At 47.0% G+C, this 20,273-nt stretch overlaps 1 protein-coding gene across 5 annotated transcripts in view; it reads left to right on the forward strand.

The window, feature by feature from the left end:
* The window catches only part of Shal (Potassium voltage-gated channel protein Shal), a 186,651-nt gene that overhangs the window by 151,532 nt on the left and 14,846 nt on the right, over positions 1-20,273 (forward strand). For 4 of the 5 annotated variants that reach the window (XM_089570860.1, XM_089570861.1, XM_089570862.1 and 1 more), the window contains exons 2-4: positions 8,815-8,977; positions 12,153-12,335; positions 16,084-16,239. In XM_089570860.1, coding sequence (XP_089426986.1) covers positions 8,815-8,977; positions 12,153-12,335; positions 16,084-16,239 — 502 coding nt within the window. Of the gene's footprint in view, positions 1-8,814; positions 8,978-12,152; positions 12,336-16,083; positions 16,240-16,718; positions 17,170-20,273 lie in introns of those variants that run through there. The other variant, XM_089570864.1, reaches the window with a different exon arrangement.

A 20,273-nucleotide genomic window follows, 5' to 3' on the forward strand; every position in this document is an offset into this window, starting at 1 on the left:
TTTAATACGCGTTTGGCCACAAAAGACTTTCCGAATAAAATAATCATAACTTATTCATTCACTCGCCCTGGTTATTGGTCAGTGCTTCAGACTGCGTTTTTATACACTTCGTATTTTCACAAATGTCAGTTTCTGGCAGAAGGTCCATGTTCAAGCCAACATTCAAAATTACGCAAATGCATGATTTCTAACTACATGAAAATCGCTACCACGAACCAGTTCATCAGCGAACCCCACAAGCGCCGCCGTGGTGGCTTAGTGGCTATGGTGCTCGGCTGCTGACCCAAAAAGACGCGGGTTCGATCCCGGCCGCGGCGGCTGGAATTTCTTTGGAGGAGAAATTCTAGAGGCCCGTGTACTATGCGATGTCAGTGCACGTTAAAGAACCCCAGGTGGTCGAAATTTCCGGAGCCCTCCACTACGGCGTCTCTCATAGCCTTAGTCGCTTTGGGACGTTAAACCCCATAAACCAACCAACCAACCAACCAACCCCACAAGCTCTGCGCTTGCATCGTCTGGCGGCTTGGAGAGTTGTTTAGTTTAGTTTAGTTTATGGGGTTTAACGTCCCAAAGCGACTAAGGCTATGAGAGACGCCGTAGTGGAGGGCTCCGGAAATTTCGACCACCTGGGGTTCTTTAACGTGCACTGACATCGCACAGTACACTGGCCTCGAATTTCTCCTCCAAAGAAATTCAACCGCCACGGCCGGGATCGAACCCGCGTCTTTCGGGACAGCAGCCGAGCACCATAGCCACTGAGCCATGTCGCGTGGCTATAGTACACTATAGCGTGGCCACCCCAGTCGTCATGCGTGTTCGCACGTGACCATACGGAGTTCGCGTTGACATTTTAGAGCGGGGCCAGTTCGCTTCTTTCCTTTCATAAAGGTTTTTTGCAGCGCAAATTAGCACAACGTCACGATCCAGGATTGTACACGTCGACGAGTTGAGCGGAGGTTCTTAATGAAACATTTTCGAACATCCTTGAATGTATGGAAAATTTTTTGGTCTTGGCAACAGAGCCAGCCTCGTCTGTGGGTCTATGTGCATTCATTTTAGCTCTGACGGTCATGCTGCGCAGCCTACTCTGTCCGTACAGGGATATGCCGAACGGCATATCGGAATCAAGGGCGTCCGCAAACCATGGGCGTTTTCTTTTCCGGATAGATGAAGAAATACTGGAAGAATACAGAAGTGTATGTTTTATTATTGCGTGGTCAACGATTAATCCTCAAGTATGATTTCAGAAGCGTGGCTCTTGCTTTTTCTGTAATTTCCGTCCCTTTAAAGGCTGTTCGGCTTTTCGAGTACTATATATAGGGGAAGTTCTCTTTTTATATTTATGGTAGCTCTACATCCTGTTAGGCCCTTTTCAGTTTAAATCTCTCTTTGTAGTCCGTGAAAACATCGCTTCTATTCTCTCGGCCCATATTTTGAAAAGGTGGCTTTTGAAATTCACCTTTCTATTTTGTTATCTATCATTACTGCCTAATGTCCATCACCTAATGACGCTAATGTCCATCACCAGCGTTGGCCTCACCGTTGGGGACGACCAGTGCTGTTGAATCGTGCCTGTAGAAAAATTTTTCGTAGACCCCATCTTTGGAGGAGGAGGAGGTAGAAGAGGAAAGGCAGGGAGATTAACCGGACAAATAATCGGTTTGCTACTCTACACGGGGGGAAAGGATTGAGGGGATAGAAAAAAGAAAGAGAAAGGAGAGTAGCAGAAAATCGAGGTCACTCTAAAAAGTCAATGTTCGCTGAAGTGACAGCCTATCGTGCAGGCCAGAAGTTCTCAAGAAGCGGAGCAGTGCCTTGGAGGCCTTCACCGCTGACGATCGCCGCGGCCAGTGGCCGAGAATCTTCATTTCCGTCAGTGGGCGTGGATCTAGGCGCTCCAGCGCACGGCTGAGAGACTGCCTTTCGGGCAGTCACAAAGAATGTTGATTTACAGTCTCGTCATGCCCGCAGATGGCACATGCAGGGCTATCAGCAATACCGATTAAGAATGAGTAATGGTTGATGAAAGCTACACCAAGCCAGAGGCGACACAGCAAAGTTTCTTCTCGTCGTGGTAGGCCTGATGGAAGTCGGAGCTTCAGATCTGGGTCCCGCTATTTGTTCAGTCTAAAATTGAAGACTTAGAGATTACCCCCGACAACTTTCGGAACCGAAATCAGCCGCCCAGGGCTGTCAAAATGTTAAGGGGCACCTCAGGTGGGTGATGTGACACTTCATACTAAACGTTTTTGTTGGCTAGACTATGCAAACTATGCACTGCAAACGTTTAAATCTTTAGCTCGAGTTTAGCGGCCATTATGTTGAGCAACGACGGCAACTAATAGAAGTGTAAGGAGTTGAAATGAGAAGACAAAAAATTGCGTGGACACTTTGGCAACTAAAGTGTTGAGAGGAGAAACCCGAGGACACTATGCCGTGACAACTTCCGATGGATGTGACGTCACACCGTTCCCGTGGCTATATCTATACCCAAATTGTACATCTTTCGGGAATCTTAAATGTTAATCGCGCTTGATTACACATTTCTCCATCTAATTTGACATAAATCCGACGTTTTACCGACCATTTTGTGACAGTTTTCACTATGCCGTGACGACTTCTGGTGGATGTTACGTCATATCTTCCCGTGACTACATCGACGTCCGCGCTATTTTAACGCAATTTCGTCATTTTTGGTTATAAATAATTATGCAGTTAACCTACAGTCATGAAACTTGGCTTCTAGGTTCATTTTTCCCTCCTCTATCTGAAGCAACTATTGGTTTTCTTCTATCTTTTTTAGTTCCCGAGTTAAATACGTGTGAAACGCTTTGTTAACGGACGACAGTATGAGTCATTAAAAGCTTTAGCCTTAAATATATAAGACACTCGGAGATCTCGGTGATTCTTGCTCCATTGGCTGTACGAAAAGTGAGGCTATATTCAGTGTCTATATATGTAGGTACCTAAGGCGCAGTGCTCAACGAACAGGATCACTTAACTTTGATCTCACCGTTCCGCAGGCTTCCAGATGTATGGAAATTCGTTAACACTGAACGACTCACTAGACATGCCCTGATGCAGCGCTTGTTCGCGGCGTTCCATCAAGCCGTAGTTCCAAGGGAGACTGAACAGCGTGCTCCCTTTGGACACGGACGGGCTCATTGTGGAAACTGGAGCCCATCCAAATTGTTGCGCGGTGTGCCTGGTAGGCTCCCTGAAGAAGATCCTTTCTCCGCGTGGCACTAGCAATGCGGGCAGACAAAATCGGCGTTGCCTCTTCGCTTGACGTAATTTGTACGGTCGCTGTCACGGCGCTTGATGCCACTAGAGAGAGCTGCGCGTTCTCTCTCTTTCCCTCTTGCTCATTGCGGCTAGAAATTGTCGCTTAGCTCGGTACAGCGTCACCCTGCCAGATGCTGCGCGGAGAAAGAAACTGTCCTTCTCTCTGCTCACGCGCGTGTTAATAGAGCAAGCACGCGCTGCTACCTTAGGCGCGTTTTTTATAGCAGCTTGAGGAGCAACTTGAGATGCATCCTCGCCGAGCGCTAGGATCTCAAGCTTGAAATCTTTATTTGCGGTGTCAATCTAGTTCGAGCCAGGCTGTGACCATGGTATGGTATGGTGTGCTATGCTATTGTTGGGTACGGTAAGGTACGGTAGGGCATGGTAGGGTAAGGCAGAGTATGGTATGGTATGATGTGGTAGCATAGGGCGGATAGGGTAAGGTATGATATGATATGGTATGGTATGGTATGGTATGGTATGGTATGGTATGGTATGGTATGGTATGGTATGGTATGGTATGGTAGGTTAAGGTAGGGTATTGTATCGTATGGTATGGTATGGTATGGTGTGGTATGGTATGGAGTGGTGTGGTGTGGTGTGGTATGGTATGGTATGGTATGGTATGGTATGGTATGGTATGGTATGGTATGGTATGGTATGGTATGGTATGGTATGGTATGGTATGGTATGGTATGGTATGGTATGGTATGGTGGTAGGGTAGGGTAGGGTATCGTAGTATAACGTTCCACAACGACACATGGGCTCTGACGCACGCCATAGTGATGGCGCGCGATTAATCTTGACCACAAGGGGTTCTTTAACGTGCACCAGCACGGTCTTGCGCCAGATATCCTTTGTAACCGTTCGCCACGTTCTTTGGCATGTGGCTCGTAGGTACGCACTGGCGGCCAAGTAGGCAGAGAGTAGATTGCGACCAAAAGAGCAAAGGGAGGTAGATTCTAGTGGGTCTGAAAAGAGAGACGTCGCTCGTACTACTAAAGCATCACGGGTAGAGAAAAAAAAAGGTCAGTCGAAAATTCGACTTTTCGATTCCGTGACCCATGCTGTGCTGCCTGGGACACGAGTTAACAAGCCTGTCTTGCATGAATTCGGCCAGTACCGATGATGGTTATGACGCTGGCAATGACACTAAGCATGCAGTGCGTGAGCATGATAATGACAGAAAATCCACGCTGCATGGTCTAGTAGCTTTATATTTTGTTCGACTCCCGGCATCAGCATGCAGTACGCTTTCACGGCGGTAGCTTTAAGACCGAGTTACGCAGTTACACGGCGTCGATGTCGGCGTAACGGGAAAGACTACGAGGAGGAAAGAGGATAAACAAAAAAGCACCTGCAACGCTATAAACTGATTGGTGTGACACAATTACGTCACGAGTGACGTCATGGTAACGCGCATGCAGGTTAAATCAATGTGACGTCACGAGTGACATCACTAATAACGTAACTAGCGCATGGAATCCAACTGGGTGTCATTCCATTCTTTCTTTCCCGTCTCCCTCGTTGTGTCTGCGCGTCACTCCGGACGCTGACCTTAGCTCTGGAAGGATGAGCGACCGCGCATAGCTCATGCTTACCCTGTACCCCTACCCCTACCACCACCCTAATACTCCGGCGCTAGCACATCACTCAACTACACCAACACTCTCAACGCTCTCAACAAAAAGCATTCACTCTAGAGTTTACCCATGGCGCCATTGCGAGTGTACAGCATCACAGATGCAACAGACATCCCACGCTCTTACCCAGAAATTAACGCTCCCGCTGTAGCTGAAATTCGCATTTGCGCGAGGGGAAACGTTTGGTGAATTTATTTACCTGAACTCCAAACACAAATTAGCCTATTTGGGAATAAAAAGGGGAGTAAGCTGCCTTATAGCGCACTCCCTTAAAGGACAGGGTATGTTGTCCAAATCCCGGGGTACATTTCGACCATTAAGTATACGGAACACATACTCTCGGCTGTGAAGACATATTCCCATCCTCAAGACAACATTAACTTCATACCGTTATCAATGGGAGGAGGCTTGAAACGTCGGTTAAATGCTAAAAATGCTAAAATTCTAAAAAGTGTCCTTTTCACAAATGCTAAAATTTGCACGTTTTGAAGAGAGAATTTGTTTCCATTCTCAACCGCAAGTATTCCCAATTTTTTATGATAGGAATCTATCCCAGGGCTTGGGCAAAATACCCCGCCTCTAAAAGGGGCTGAGCGAGAAGACAACACACTCCCTTTTTGCCCTCACATAGACTAATTCATGTTTAGAAAGTATGTTCTTATCAGGCTGTGATCTGAGACGTACAACTACGGCGTTAATTCCTGGCTGGGGTCACTGCCTGCGCACAGCTCAACCTCGAGTGACGTAGGGTGTTTATTGAAATGTGGACACACTGTAGGCAATATGCATATTGCATGGTGTATGCATACATTGTGGAGTATGCAAACGTCACCGGTAATGCAGGACGTTAATGACAAGCTTTGTCTAAGCACGAACTGAACATACACTAAATTACTAAGAGATTCCGCAGATTTTACTAGTCAGCTAAAGCCAGCATCTAGGAGTACTGTTGAAAAAAAAAAACGCCTTTCCCTGAGCCGAAGACGTGACGCTGATGGTCGCTGTGATGTCTCGATAAAGCAGTTCCGACAGCTGTCAATGTATAGAAGAAAACATCTGGAAGTATCCAACTAAGAACACCCAATAAGTTTCTAAAAAACTTGACTCAATGTTTAAGAAACCAAATATTTCTATAGGGTGATTGTGTTAACTGGTTAACCATTTACAATAGTGTAATTTTCATCCTCATTCAGGCTGAAGGTGTTTCTTCGTGGGTAGAGATGCTCCGCGTGCCAGCTACAGTGCAGACCGCGAAATTTATCATCTCGTCGAGGCATTAACGCGCCTGTCCTATAGCACGCGCACGAAAACGCCAGACGTTGGCCCTTTCGTAACACGGATCGACAGCCGTTATTACCCGGCAACGTTATTTTCGGACCAAGGCATGACACCGCATCTGTAAGCCGGCCAATAAGAGCAGTCGCGTTAGTTGGACACTGCACGCCACTTGAACGACCTCATGGCGTTAAAAACGTCGGTGCATCACGTACTACCTCTATATACGCACCTTCCCTTCTTGGTGGCATTTTCATAGTTCGACTCTTGTACTTTTTGCTGAGTTGACTTGACCTGATTTCTTTGGTCCAGGCCATCCCCCCCTGCTCAGTTAGCGAATTGAAGCTTTGGTTCTGCCGACGTCGGATTAACGCAACGAAATGCGCGTTATAAGAATGACGCTTCAGTGAGCGCCAGAAAGGCTACAAGAAATACTCGGGACAATTTCTGGCACGACAGTTTTTCGACGTCTGTCTTAACTACAAAGTTGATCCTCAGCGTAAGGCTTCCTCGGCGAAAATGTGAGAGAGAAGTAGGAGTAATGAGTACATAAGGGCGGAGTCGCGTGTCAGCCGTTATACGCCGGTCGGTGCGCCACCTTAAAGTTCACCACGCCGTGAAGGTGATAATTAGGGCAAGAAGTTGAATTTAGAGGCAGGGGCCATGCATGTACTTGTATACAAGGTGTCGCAAACTGCCGAGCGCTTGCAAGCTGCAAACGCTTCTGTCGGAAAATGTGTGATGGGCTTGTAGCGTTCCCAATATGTCGTGATGCCATTAACAGTACTACGCTGAACCATCCGCGTGTAAACAGATACGTACATAGTAATTATTTCTCTAAATACATCGAGAAAATATCTAATCACATATCCCTAGAGGGACTCGTGAGCACCATCTGATGCTGTGGCGCGTAGGGTTGCTGGTACTGCAATGTTAACTGCACTATGTGTGTCGAAACGTCGGTGTGCTCCCGGACGGTCCAGGGTGTTTTTGTGGCTGGATGGCAACGCACACCCTAAGCAGAAAGGAGTAAAAAGTGAGTAAACTCTCTTCTAGCGCACTTTTCCTTTTGTAAAAGGGAGTGCGTTAGAGGGCAGCTTATTCACTTTTTACTCCAATATAGGCGTATTTGTATTTAGAATGCACGTTCCCGTGAGAGGTTTGGTTTGGTTTATGGGGTTTAACGTCCCAAAGCGACTAAGGCTATGAGAGACGCCGTAGTGGAGGGCTCCGGAAATTTCGACCGCCTGGGGTTCTATAACGTGCACTGACATCGCACAGTACACGGGCCTCTAGAATTTCTCCTCCAAAGAAATTCAACCGCCGCGGCCGGGATCGAACCCGCGTCTTTCGGGTCAGCAGCCGAGCACCATAACCACTGAGCCACCGCGGCGGCTTGTTCCCGTGAGAGGTCACTATGAGCCCCTATGCCTTCGAGAAGAGGTCGAGCTTATGACCTCGGTTTAATTATTACGGTTAAATTAGCAGCGTGTCTAAAATCGGGGAAAGATACTCCAGGACACGCGAGCCGCAACTAAACCGCGTAGCTGTGTTATTGGTCGTTGGTTCAATACCACATCTGTGGAGGTAAAAGCAGGATTCGCCTGTTCTCAAGTGTAGATGTGAAATAACGCAACCGTCGGCACGCATAACATCTATGCGCTTAGGTTGGCATATGCGCGCCCTGGAAATTTTTGATGGTGAGTACTGAACTCTCCAATGGATGGTCACAGTCAGCCTGGATCAGGCCCAGAAAAAAAATATAAAGAGCAAATCTCACCGCGCAGCGTATATTTGACAAAGGTCCGCTGGCTACATTCACTTCACTTCTTTGGGAAAGTCGCGCCACCAGTGCTCAAGGCATCGCTTGATTGTATTCGCAGCATTGGTATCCAATGCCTCGTTACCGACATTCGAGCCACACGCACTAAGTCGCAGTCCAAGCGCCACCTAGGCACATCGTCCAGTGCCATTGTTGGTTTCATGGTCGAATGCAGAGATCTGGAGAGTCGCGCACAGTAGCAGAGCGTGTTAAATAGACTCCTCACTTGCATGTTTTTGTTCCTGTTAGTGCATAGTATTGTATATAGCTTGCCTTTCTTTAATACTCTTATAACTAGCTCGCAGATCTCCGTCTATCATTTCATATTTACTGTCTGTTTTATACGCTCCTGCCTGCTGGTCGGTGTTCGGGCACCAACTTCAGGTTAGCGAGTTACTGTGCAACCGATCCCGGTGATATTTCATGCCGTAAATGAGCATCCCTTCAATTAAACCTGAAATTTCCTATTTCAGGCCTTTTTTTACCTGCAGCGACCTGAAACCGTCAATTTGGAAAAAGTGCGGCAATATACGCTATGTACAAATAAAGGATATTGAAATATAAATACATGTGTGTTCCATAATGGGTTTCGGCTTTTTTTTCTTTTAGAGAAATGCTTGGGAAAAGGGTCTTTGGTTAACCCCTCCCCCTACTGACGTATCGTCGATACTCACTCGAGTGGCCAACCGCGGGCCGATTACGGCCCTTTTTACGGCGCTGTCAGTTGCCGCTAGGACCAGGGCTCGAAGTGCGCCCGTGACTACATTGTCGGGTCTTCCGCCACGCAGGTACGGGGACATGGTGCCTGACACGATCACGGGCAAGATCGTCGGTGGCGTGTGCTCCCTAAGCGGAGTGCTCGTCATCGCGCTACCCGTGCCAGTCATCGTGTCCAACTTCTCCCGTATCTACCACCAGAGCCAGAGGGCCGATAAGAGGAAGGCCCAGAAGGTACGTATTACGTTCCCCCTCCCCCAAGGTGATCGCTTCCGTTTCGAAAGCAGCCTCATTCATACCGAAAGACTGCGTTTAGTGTCACCATGTTCCATCTCCTTCCTATCCGTAGACAACAGCAGGGCGGCTTCACTGCAGCTTGCTGCTGTACTCAGCGAAAAATCGAGGCTCAAGTTGAACGACGGACGTTGCGGTGTCACATGTTTATTTCACATAAGTTCCACGTTGGCCTCGGTCAAAAGAAAAAAAAAAGAGATCATTTTCAGAGCTAGGCTTACCGGCTTAGTGCAAGAATCAGCGAAATCTGTCATGGCTTTGGTTTAGCCAAATAACGGTGCACCCTCCTGAGGAACCACTGTCAGGCTGCGCATTCCTCCGTCCACGTCATAACCTCCTCCTTCCAAAATAAGCACCCTTTGGGTTCTTCCTGGCGTAGCCACCTCCCGGTGGCACATTTTTTCGCTCTCGCCATAACCTCCCAAGCCATTAGGCAACACCTGCCTCCACACCTCTCTCTCTCTCTCCCCTTTCGCACTTTTCCTCTGCCGCTTTTCCCTAAACGTGAAGGGGACATTTCCCTTCCCTTCCCTTTGCCAAGTGCCCACTATCCATGGTTGGTGGCTGCCACGTACCACGATTGGCTTGGCGCGGGCAGTAGTTGAATTTTAATGTGGTAAAACAATTAAATTGATGGGGACAAATCGCAACGAATCTACTGAAATTAAACAAATTTCATTAATCAAGATAAATTAAATTAGCTCACTAAAGAATTAAAATATTACGGCTAACGCTGTGGATTCAACGGTAGAATGCAAGGCTATATGGCTAAACCAAAGCTATAATAGCTTTCGCTTTAATATATTTTGTTACCTGAGCTTTTTTTGCACAGTAGGAAAGCTTACCAAGAGCATTTTCTTGCCTCTGCGGTGCCTAGGAGCTTCACGTGTCTTGTCAGCGAACCAAACGAGTCATGAAAAACGCCACCTATACGCGGATATCGTATTTTTCGTCAGCAGCGCCAATGTACGCGTACGTATGGTGCCGATATGGTGCCGGCAATCGTCATCGACAATGCTTCACCGCGGCGAAGTACTAGTATCACAAAAGCTTGAGTCATGCACCTTTGCTGTGGTTGCGGTGCCGATGACGTCAGTGAGTTGGACGAGAGAGCAGTGACCGGTAATGCGGGAGAACATAACGCCCCAGTTATCAGTTTGAATCGCTCTTGCGTAAAAAAAGAATCAAAATTAAAACACATGTGGAGCGACAGTCTGAATTGAGTCTACAGTGTTTCTAGAGCTTACAAGGGCCACTTCCATCATTTTCATGTCGCAGAGCAATATGCCAGAAATGATTTGCAGCACTGCCATATCCCGGTAAAGCGACTCTTACAAAAAGAAGCAGAGAGTTTCGTGCATTCGTCGCGGGGTCTCGCTAGTGGTGCCGTTCGTGCTAATAACCCCTTAAATCGTCGTAAATTTCGACCGTCTTACACACTCTGTAAATTTAAAAGATTTTTGATGCGTGTCTATGCGTCGCTAACTTAACGCTTCAGTACGACGGCTACCGTCGGTCATCCCATAAGCGGAATGTGCATGATCATCAAATGTTTTTGTTACCAGCGCTAGCACATGACTGCCAACAACCCGTCGATATAAAACACGTATTCGAGGGGATCAGAACACGATGACGACCTGGAAGATAATTAGCGATTTGCACAGCTTAACGCTTCTCTGTCACTGATTTTTTCTCATTGACTCATTCCGAACAAACGCTCCTAGTTCGATACAGACATATGTGCACTGAGAGACGGCCTCGGCGTGCGCTGAGCAGCTGCTTGCCGACAGGCGTGTGGTCGGACGCGGAACGCACCTTAAATTGTTCATGAAGCCGACTAGACGATGACGTCCGCTGCGGCGTCTCCATGGAGATGGAAACTCTGGTCTTCGTTGCTCCTCTCGAGGTCATTGCAAAGTCTCGCCAAATGGCATGCTTGCGCTAGGATAAATTTCAACTCACGGAGATGGAGCGTTGCGCCTAATCCGGCATGGTGCACATAATGCATGCGGAGATCATTACCATTCTCTTCCGTAAAGATAGAAACCGAGATTACAGCCGCTCAGGCCAGGTAAAGTATCCGGGACCATGTCAGGATTTAAAGTAAAGTACGAATTTTACTTTACTCACGGCAAGGTTCTCCCAGTCTCTGAGACAAATTTTAACTTTCTGGATCACGCTATTCTTGCTTGAAATTGTTTTCCCGCAGCCTTCGAGAGCACGACCTGGTATTTTGCTCGCGGTTACGAAGCACACATGTGAAAAGCCTCAACATCGTTTATATATATATATATATATATATATATATATATATATATATATATATATATATATATAAGAGGGACAGGAAGTTTAACTGTGCCCCCCCTGAGTGTATGCCATGCGTTAAATACTGACGTGTAGAGTTCATATATATATATATATATATATATATATATATATATATATATATATATGAACTCTACACGTCAGTATTTAACGCATGGCATGCACAGTTAAACTTCCTGCCCCTCTTTCTCTCCTGGCAAGTAAGTAGCATAGAGAGGGAGGAAGAGGAGAGGCAGGGGAGTGTTGTGGTCGGCTAGCCTCCACTGATGGGAAGAAGAGCGAACGTAAAAAGGAAAGAAATAGGATATAAGGTCTAAGGACATCATTAAAGTACGTGCCTGCAACAAGGTCACAATATGCCAAGCAAGCGCGACGCCCCCACGAACCGAAACAAAACTTGCCAAGTTTGCGTAGCTTTTCGGCATGCGCCAAAATAATTGCTTTCTGTAGTGCCTGTCATAGTGTACCTACTCATCCAACTTCTCGCTTTAAGTGGTCCTTTAATGATGTTGCGGACTCTTCGATAGAAGTTGCAGCGCATTGTGACTCAGCTTTGCCGGAGAGTACTAGTAGAGGCAGGGCTGTACCGTAGGGCAATCCACACCAGTGCATGAGCCAGTGGCCGACACGAATTTCGAAAACGCCCTCGGAGAAGATTAGGGCCACGAACAGTAGTTTTCTGCCGCTGTCGGGCACTGCCCGGCTCGTGTCATATGACTCACCTCCGTGCTGATTTCTCATGTTGCCCGGACACTGAGCCTGCGTGCTCCGCGCCATGCGCTCGCAGAAAGCCCGGATGGCACGCATCCGGATCGCCAAGGCGACCAGTGGGGCGGCGTTCGTCAGCAAGAAGAAAGCAGTGGAGGCACGACTGGCGGCGCAGGAGAGCGGTCAGGAGCTGGACGACAGCCCTGAAGACATCTTCGAGCTGCAGCACCACCATCTGCTGCGTTGTCTGGAGAAGACCACGGTAAGCGCACCCGGCCACCTCGCGAGAAGAACGCATGGCGCTCCAGTTGAGCCCCTGTATTAACTATAGGAGGCAAGTATAGAGAGATGAGAGGCTATTAGTAAGGCTATTGTTTTCAGGAACTAAAAGTTACTGAAAACAAGAAAAGCAAAGGGGAATATATACAGCGGTGTTGAACACAGCGGGAAGTTAGTTGCAAAAGCACTTATATAAAAGATAACTTTAAGTAAGTAAGAGAAAAGGTCACCACGTATACCTCTGGTGGGTTTCGAAATCACGGCCGCCGCAAGCCCGCAGTGCTGTACCAATTCATCCACATCGCCACTGTTTCGCCTTCTAGTTTAAGTGTATTGGATTTGCGTGTAGCCTAAGCTTTAGATTGGGCGCCAGCACCATGCCCGACCACAGCGGCGGACGTGGAACACCCTTCAGTGTTGTGCTACCGTTGGCGTCTATCGGTTAAATACACTGACTCGAAGTCAATGTGATTTTATGCTACAAACTCTCCATATTTGAAAACTTTAAAAAGGCGCAAACACACACGACCACAAAGTACAAGAGACGAGACACAAGCGCTTGTGTCTCGTCTCTTGTACTTTGTGGTCGTGTGTGTTTGCGCCCTTTTTAAAGTTTTCAAATATGAACCAACTTGCCCAAAAAGAAGTGTTAATGAAACTCTCCATAGACCCCGCGGTCTCTAGAGGGCGTCTTTGCAAAAGGTGCTCGAATGCTGCGACCGGAGGGTGTTGGAAATATAAGCGCATAGCCGCCTCAACCAGGAATTCTGGCCCACTGTCCAAAGTACAATAGCACTTGTTGTCAGCTCCTGATAGACTCACCAGAACACAAAACACATTTTTTATTAACACAAATAAACTTCTAATTTATAATTGTTTCGCAATATGTAACCAGCAGTTGTGGCGCCGGGTTGCGCTGTGCTGCGCAACATACGAAAGGCGATCTTTAGTTTCAGTAGGCTGCCGGAAGTGCGTTGCACATGTGCCCTATTGTCAAACACACGGTGCATTTATCTTTCAGTTTCAGTGTGAGGCTGTTTCTTAGCGTTGACCTTAGGCTTGTTGAAGGGGCACACTAGCTATTATGTGTGGCGTTCTGCTACAAATTTAGCTTCTCGAAGACTTTAGCTGTAGCAGACGACAAAAGTATTACCCAAATAACTTCCGCACCACGTGTCTCGCCCGAGCGAGATGCAGGTGCGAGGGCTTCTATGCCGGACTCGTGACATTTTCTTCACTAAAAAGAAGCCAGGAGCCATCGCCGCTGATTTACCGCAGCCTGCGCTTTGCACTGCATGACACCACTGAGTTCACGCTCATATTAGGTGGCTGTTTTCTGGCTGACAGCGGTCAAATCTGACCGGTTTTGTCAGTAGATTTACTTGAGCGCAATTCAGAGCAGCGTTCTGAGTAATTGAGCGCTCTTTTAAATATGAGAGATGGTACCTGTCTAGCAGTTATTGACATTTGTGTTTGAAAAGAGTAGTACTAAAAAAGAAGCCGCGAAACCGTATGAGACGCACAGGTTCACATATCTAATTGAGAACTCCCTCTTTTTCTTTATATTTTTTTTGTGTCTCGTACGCTTGTGCTGTGCTGTTGTGTTACGAGACCCTCATTTTTTTGGTTGGTTATATCAACAAATAAAAAGATAAATTAAGACTCAGGGACTACCCTAAGTCTTAATGAACCGTTGTCCAGCACAAGTACTCACTTAACGTGTATCTATGGGTATCTCGACTCAACTACTGAAATATTTTGTAGTGACAGACCTCATGTACTGACATTCTAAAATGAGCAAGCAGCTCTCGCCACAGTCAACATCTACGTTGCAGGAATTCCCACTCCAAAACTGCCGACGGCAAGACTCGCGCATTAGACGGAAAAAAAAAAAAATAACACGACGTTAGGAAAGCTTTACTGTGGTCATGCGCAATGTACAGCTGGCGCTATTAATAGAATACTTTCCAGGGGAAAGAGAATTCCATGACGTCGCCGGTTGTCTTTCTTCTGCTTATTCTACATTGCTTTTACCTCTGGAGAATAAAGTACTCTTTAAGTACTAAAAGTTTCCGTTCGACGAATTCCATAGTTCCTTACGTTTCCAAATGGATTATATCGAGCCCGTATGGAGCATATTGAGTCGATATAGACTTATAGAAAGCGCACATGGAAACCTATGAACTCCATATGACATCATGCACACTTTATAGAAATCCCAAAGAAATTGAATGAGAGAGAGAGAGAGAGAGAGAGAGAGAGGGAAAGGCAGGGATGTTAACCAGAAAGGATTCCGGTTGGCTACCCTGCACAGGGGAAGGGAATGAGGGGAATTAAAGAGGAAAGAGAGAAGTAACGGGAAATAATCACAGTCTGTCAATTAAGGCAGTCGCTCTCAAAAAGCGAAAGAGTGCCTTGTAAGCCTTGATGGCAGTTGACTGTTGTGGCCACGGACCGAGGATCTTGGCCTCTGTGAAAGGGCGAGGGTCCAGGCGGTCCAAAGCACATCGCAGCTTATGTCTTTCGGCTACAAAGGCAGGGCACTCACACAAGATATGGGTGATTGTCTCATCACAGGCGCAGTTCACACAAGAAGGGCTGTCGGCCATCGCGATCCGGAAAGCATACATATTCGTGAAGGCAACACCGAGCCATAGACGACACAGTAGTGTTGCTTCACGACGCGCTACATTACACGGAAGACGGAGGCGCAGTCTAGGGTCCAAAGTCCTGAGGCGACGGTTGCACAACTCACCAGAGTTCCACGCTGAAAGTGTGAGCTCCAGCCTCAAAGAACGAAGCCCACACGCTGCGTCAGCTCTCGTAACGGGGATATTAACGGGGATTCCATCATTGTGGGCAGAACGGGCAGCTTCGTCAGCCTGGTGATTGCCATGAATGCCGCAGTGGCCCGGCAGCCACTGGAAAATTATGTTATGTCCTTTCAATGTGGCGTCATGGTAGAACTTGCGGATTTCTGCAACGAGTTGTTCGTGTGACCCACGACGTAGTGCAGTTTGCAGGCCTTGAAGGGCTGCTTTAGAGTCGGTGAAAACTGTCCAGTCATTTGCAGATTCCTGACTAATGAACTGAACTGCAGCCCGTAGGGCAGCTAGTTCTGCACCAGTTGAAGAGGTGAGATAGGTAGTCCTCACCTTCATTAAAATAGACCTGGCCGGTATCACCACAGACCCAGCAGAGCTTGTTGAAGTCACTGAGCCATCTGTGTAGGCATGTATGCGGTGTTTATGGTTAAAATGCAAATGATGCAGTGTCAGTTGCTTGAGAGCAGGCAATGATAAATCAGATTTCTTATTAATTCCAGGAATAGATAGGTGCACCCGGGGTTCATGGAGACTCCATACGGGTGAGCATGATCTTGATGGGTGGGCGAACTGCGAAGGAAGATAGGCACGGTGAGCTTGAATTACATTTGCAAATGCAGTATGTGGTCTGAGTACGGGAAGAGCTGCAAGATGATGACTCGGAACTCGCGTGAGGTGCCGAATGTGTGTTCTCATGGTTTCAACAGCAATGTATGAAGTAACAGGATGAAAAGTTGTTATACACTATACAGAAAACGCATTGAGGACATAAGAATTTCCAAATATTTTTTTATATTACATGGGCTCCATATTTCCATAATTCCATATGAGCGGCTCATATGGAAGTTTTGAGTAGGGTTAGCTGTCCTGTGACTTTGACACTGCTGCTGTGGTGGTCGCCGGCAGGACCGGGAGTTCGTGGAGCTGGAAGTTCCGTACAACGGGCAACCGAACCGTCCGTCTTCAACGCCGCCTCTGTCGCCAGTGCCGTCCGTGGGATCCGAGGACAAGTCGCTGCTCCAGTCTTGCTGCGGCCGCAGGTGCTCCAAGAAAAAGTATCAGGTCAGAGCCCAACCCGTGCCTAAGCCGTCCCCTCCGTTAGCTCTAATCACTGACCGAAACCAACGGTGCCCTTTCTAGAGGCTGGACCATAACATAGTTGAGGCCATGCGCCAACTGAATACAGATGCTACTAAAGGACCTTTCTTTCTTTCGTTTCCCGTGCCTGCTTTTTCCAGAAGCCTGAGCATGTTTCTTCTCTCGTTTTACTTCTCTATCCCCAGCAAGGCTAAGCCTGTCAAATTCTTTTGCCCGCATGTATTCCCATTACGTCAGCTTCTAACACTGGCACTCAATGCTCTTCAAATCGCTCTTCAGGCAGATATTTCCACTGTTTTAATCTCCGAGAAATGGGGCTAGAAAGACCCATCTCGGCTAGCCGAAAGCGCAGAAAGAGCAACAAAGAATTTTCTTCAGCGACTTGCTGCGTTAGGCCATGCACTGTCCTGCAACTTACACGCTTGGTATACCTCACTTTTCAGTACCACATCGACGTTGCTTCGGAGTGAGAACAAGGGAATCGTCCATCTCGACCTCTACTCCCGTGCGGGAGGTGTCGTGAACACTGCACCAAACAAGGCGACGCCTTGTTCATCAGCCGAGCTCCTTTTGTTTTCCCCACGTTGTATTAATCCTCGTGCATGTTGCGGCTAAAGTTTGCCTTCGGTTAGCTACGCCGCATCAGCGGCAAAAAAAAAAAAATCAGTTAAGCTTGGAAGAGATGTTCATTAAGCTAGCCGTTATTAACGCCATTATTTGCGGCCAGACCTCAGTGACGGTCAAAGCTAGCAACCCTCTTGCTTGAGATCTGCTCCCCAAAAGACAGAAGCACCTAAACGCAACGCACCAAAGCCAGAGAGATTGCTTTCCCGTTTCGGTGAAAAAGTGAGCATCGACTTCTTTCATATATAACAAGCACAATCCTTCCTCGCGAGATAAGAAAGTTTGCTGCGGTTCACAGACACGTGACAGTCATCCTAAAGCAGGAATTCTTAGCACACGTTCACGATTATGAAAGTGGACATTTTCCACTTTCGCTGTTGCCACCTTTCTTTATCCGCCATTTGTGCTTTAGTGAAAGCATTGACACACACGCCGAAAAAAAAAAAGTGTGTTTAGACGTTAGTCGCACTGACGCGTACAAAAGGGACCGGCAAATTTCCAAATACCGTAGAAGAACTGCAGATTGGGCTAGTTGGTGTAGATTCATAGTGATGGTTCAACAGCGCAAACACACACAGACCAAGAAGGAGACAAGACACACACAGCGCTGTGTGTGTCTTGTCTCCTTCTTGGTCTGTGTGTGTTTGCGCTGTTGAACCATCACTATGAATCCAAATACCGCACCACTTGTTGGGACTGACACAGTAGCTCGTCTATAATGGTTTGATGCCTGCTTAACAAAGAAAAATAATCCTGCGTAAACGCTGTGCACCTCGCAACAATGTTTTCAAGGGCGTTTTCACTCTAGTCGGAATGAAACTGAAGAAAAACTGCCCATTGCAATAACTGCAAGTGAGCAGCCCCAGTAACGTCCAGCAAATTAGAAACGCCAACGGTGCAGAGTGCACTGGCGTCGCCTTTTGTTGCATAACAGCATCCTGCGCCTGAACGTCGCTGAGTGCCTAAGGATGGTTGTCTTTCAATCTACTAGATGTCGCCAGCAGGCGACTGCCTTGAAGCGCTTGCGAATTCCGCGCCGAAACGCAGAGTTCCCTCCCCGCACGATCCTGCTCGGTAAATTAGATGCTGCTTTGCCACCAGTGACTGCGAGTATCCTTAACAACTAGACTAGCGTCTCGCAGTTAGCATGTGCAATCACTTCGTGTCATCAGCGCCGAATCTCCCAATATAGGTCATCACACGCACCATACGCAAAATCCTGATGTAGGATAGACACATCTCGCGGAACACTGTTCACCTACGGTACTGTGTGATGACCACGATAAAATAGGAAACCGCGATAAAATCCTAAGCGCTAAGACTCTCGTTCGGTTCCTCATTAGATTCAACTTCTATGCTGAGTCTGAATGGACAAAACTTTCTTCACGTGAGACCTGTTTGTGACCGGTCGACATCACCTAGCGCAGGAATGCCAGCAACTCATGAAGTAATCTTGTACACGAACCGTTTTCCGATCCCAGATCCATGTCAGTGAAGGTACGTTCTTACTTCAGAAACGCGAGTGATGACAGTATAGCGTTTTTAACACGGTGGCTTTATACTGGCTCGTCCAGAACGACAAGGTCAGCTCCGAGACCCTACGGCGAGAAAGACGAAGCAAGGAATGGCTGCGCCCGTTATTATAAATTCTCGCCATTGTAATAGCTGCCGTGACTAATGCGAAGGTGCCCCATCGCATACAGTACTCCACCGGAATCACATGGATAATGAAGGTTACACCATTTTAAGCAATTGACCGAGGATCGTTGGCGCTAGCTGTACGTGCATGCTTCTTATTATCTCTTAACCTTTGGCAGGCAATTATCGCCGATGGAAACTTTAGATACAACGGTTGCCTGAAACTCACAACGATTTCCTGTGCATTCATACTTATATATGTGAAGTATTTAAAAACGATTCCTGCCACAAATAGTGACTAAATGTAGCTCATGACTCCAGTATTTTCGCAAGACTCGACTCGAATTTTTCGAGATCTTAAGGTGCTAGGCACATTTATTAAGACTGGTGGGAGAAAACAGCATCGTCATTCTCCTATTGTTCCTGCAGTACCTTTGTCTGGGCGAATTGGTACATGCTGGAAGTAGAAAACTAAGAAGAGCGAAAGAGAGAAGAAAAACTTGAAGGACCTGAATATATTTTGCTTATTTTGTTGTGCCGGTCTTGTAAGAATTTGTTTCCTTGTCTTCGCAATTTCAGACCCATAAGCTCCTTTCAGCCGACTTGTTAGGCATTAGACATAAAAACTCTTAGAAAAACCGTCCATTCAAGTAACCGTGGCCTCTCAACTCCGCGTCCAGTTTTTTAGCATGGCGCGTAAATGCGCGAATACTTCTAAAGGGATACCCACAAAGTCCATTTTCGCGTAAAATATTTTCGCACGACCTTAATACGAAATCTCTTCTAGTCCAGCCTTCATCGGTCAAAATAATCGAGCACCACACAGGGGACATTAGCTGCTGGCGTGCGCTAGTTTTGTTGACGACTACGATGAGAGGGCTGCCCTAAAGCCCATACGTCGTGCGAACCAGCAGGAGAAGTAGACTATGACGTCGGTACTGTGCGCACTCTCTTGCACTCGCACCTTAGTACAATCAGCAGACGGTTTCGGTCTGCTGTGCACCACAGGTTGTGACTATAGCTGTGTAGTGGAGCAGTTGTAGCGCAGAATCTCTGTATAGATGGACTGATAGCTCATGAGTACTTACCGGCACACACTTGGCATAACCGACCATGCACACTATTTTATCACCCATATGGTACTCAAGCTCATTCTCTCAGCCGTGTCCTTCCACAGTACGTTCACGTTGTTATATTGAAGACCAGTGGCCAGGCTCGCATCTGAAGCGTTCTTTCAGGCCTATTTTTGGTTCTTTTTTCATGTTTTTGCGCACACAGCGTTCACTTTCTTTAAAGAACTCAGTTTGATTTTTGTTGTATTCAACCGGTTCCGTGCTCTGCATGACTCCGCCATGAAAATCGCGGCTGCTCTACACCAACAAATTTTAACGAAAACCGGGAGAATTTAGTGTATGTATTTCAGTACACTGTACCAGTAAATAAAATCAAAGACCATCACGCAATTTCTAAGCTGGGGAAGTAAGAACCGGTGCTTTCGTAGTTGTTAGCTTTTACAGTCGCATGAGAAAAATAGTTAAACAATTAATGCAATCCTGTAAGACCCAGTTACTTGTCGTGGTCGCGGGATAAAAAAAAAAGCGAGGCTCGACTGCATTTGATAATAGCATTTCTTCTTCCTGGAAGCTTATTCCTTACCTTGGACAATGAATTTAGAACAGGCGCTTTCATCGTGTTTGTCTTTTTCCCACAAACATGGCACAAACTTAGTTGGGTCA

Source organism: Amblyomma mixtum, chromosome 2, assembly GCF_055824585.1.
Source record: "Amblyomma mixtum isolate Tamu chromosome 2, ASM5582458v1, whole genome shotgun sequence".
Lineage (NCBI taxonomy): Eukaryota > Metazoa > Arthropoda > Arachnida > Ixodida > Ixodidae > Amblyomma > Amblyomma mixtum.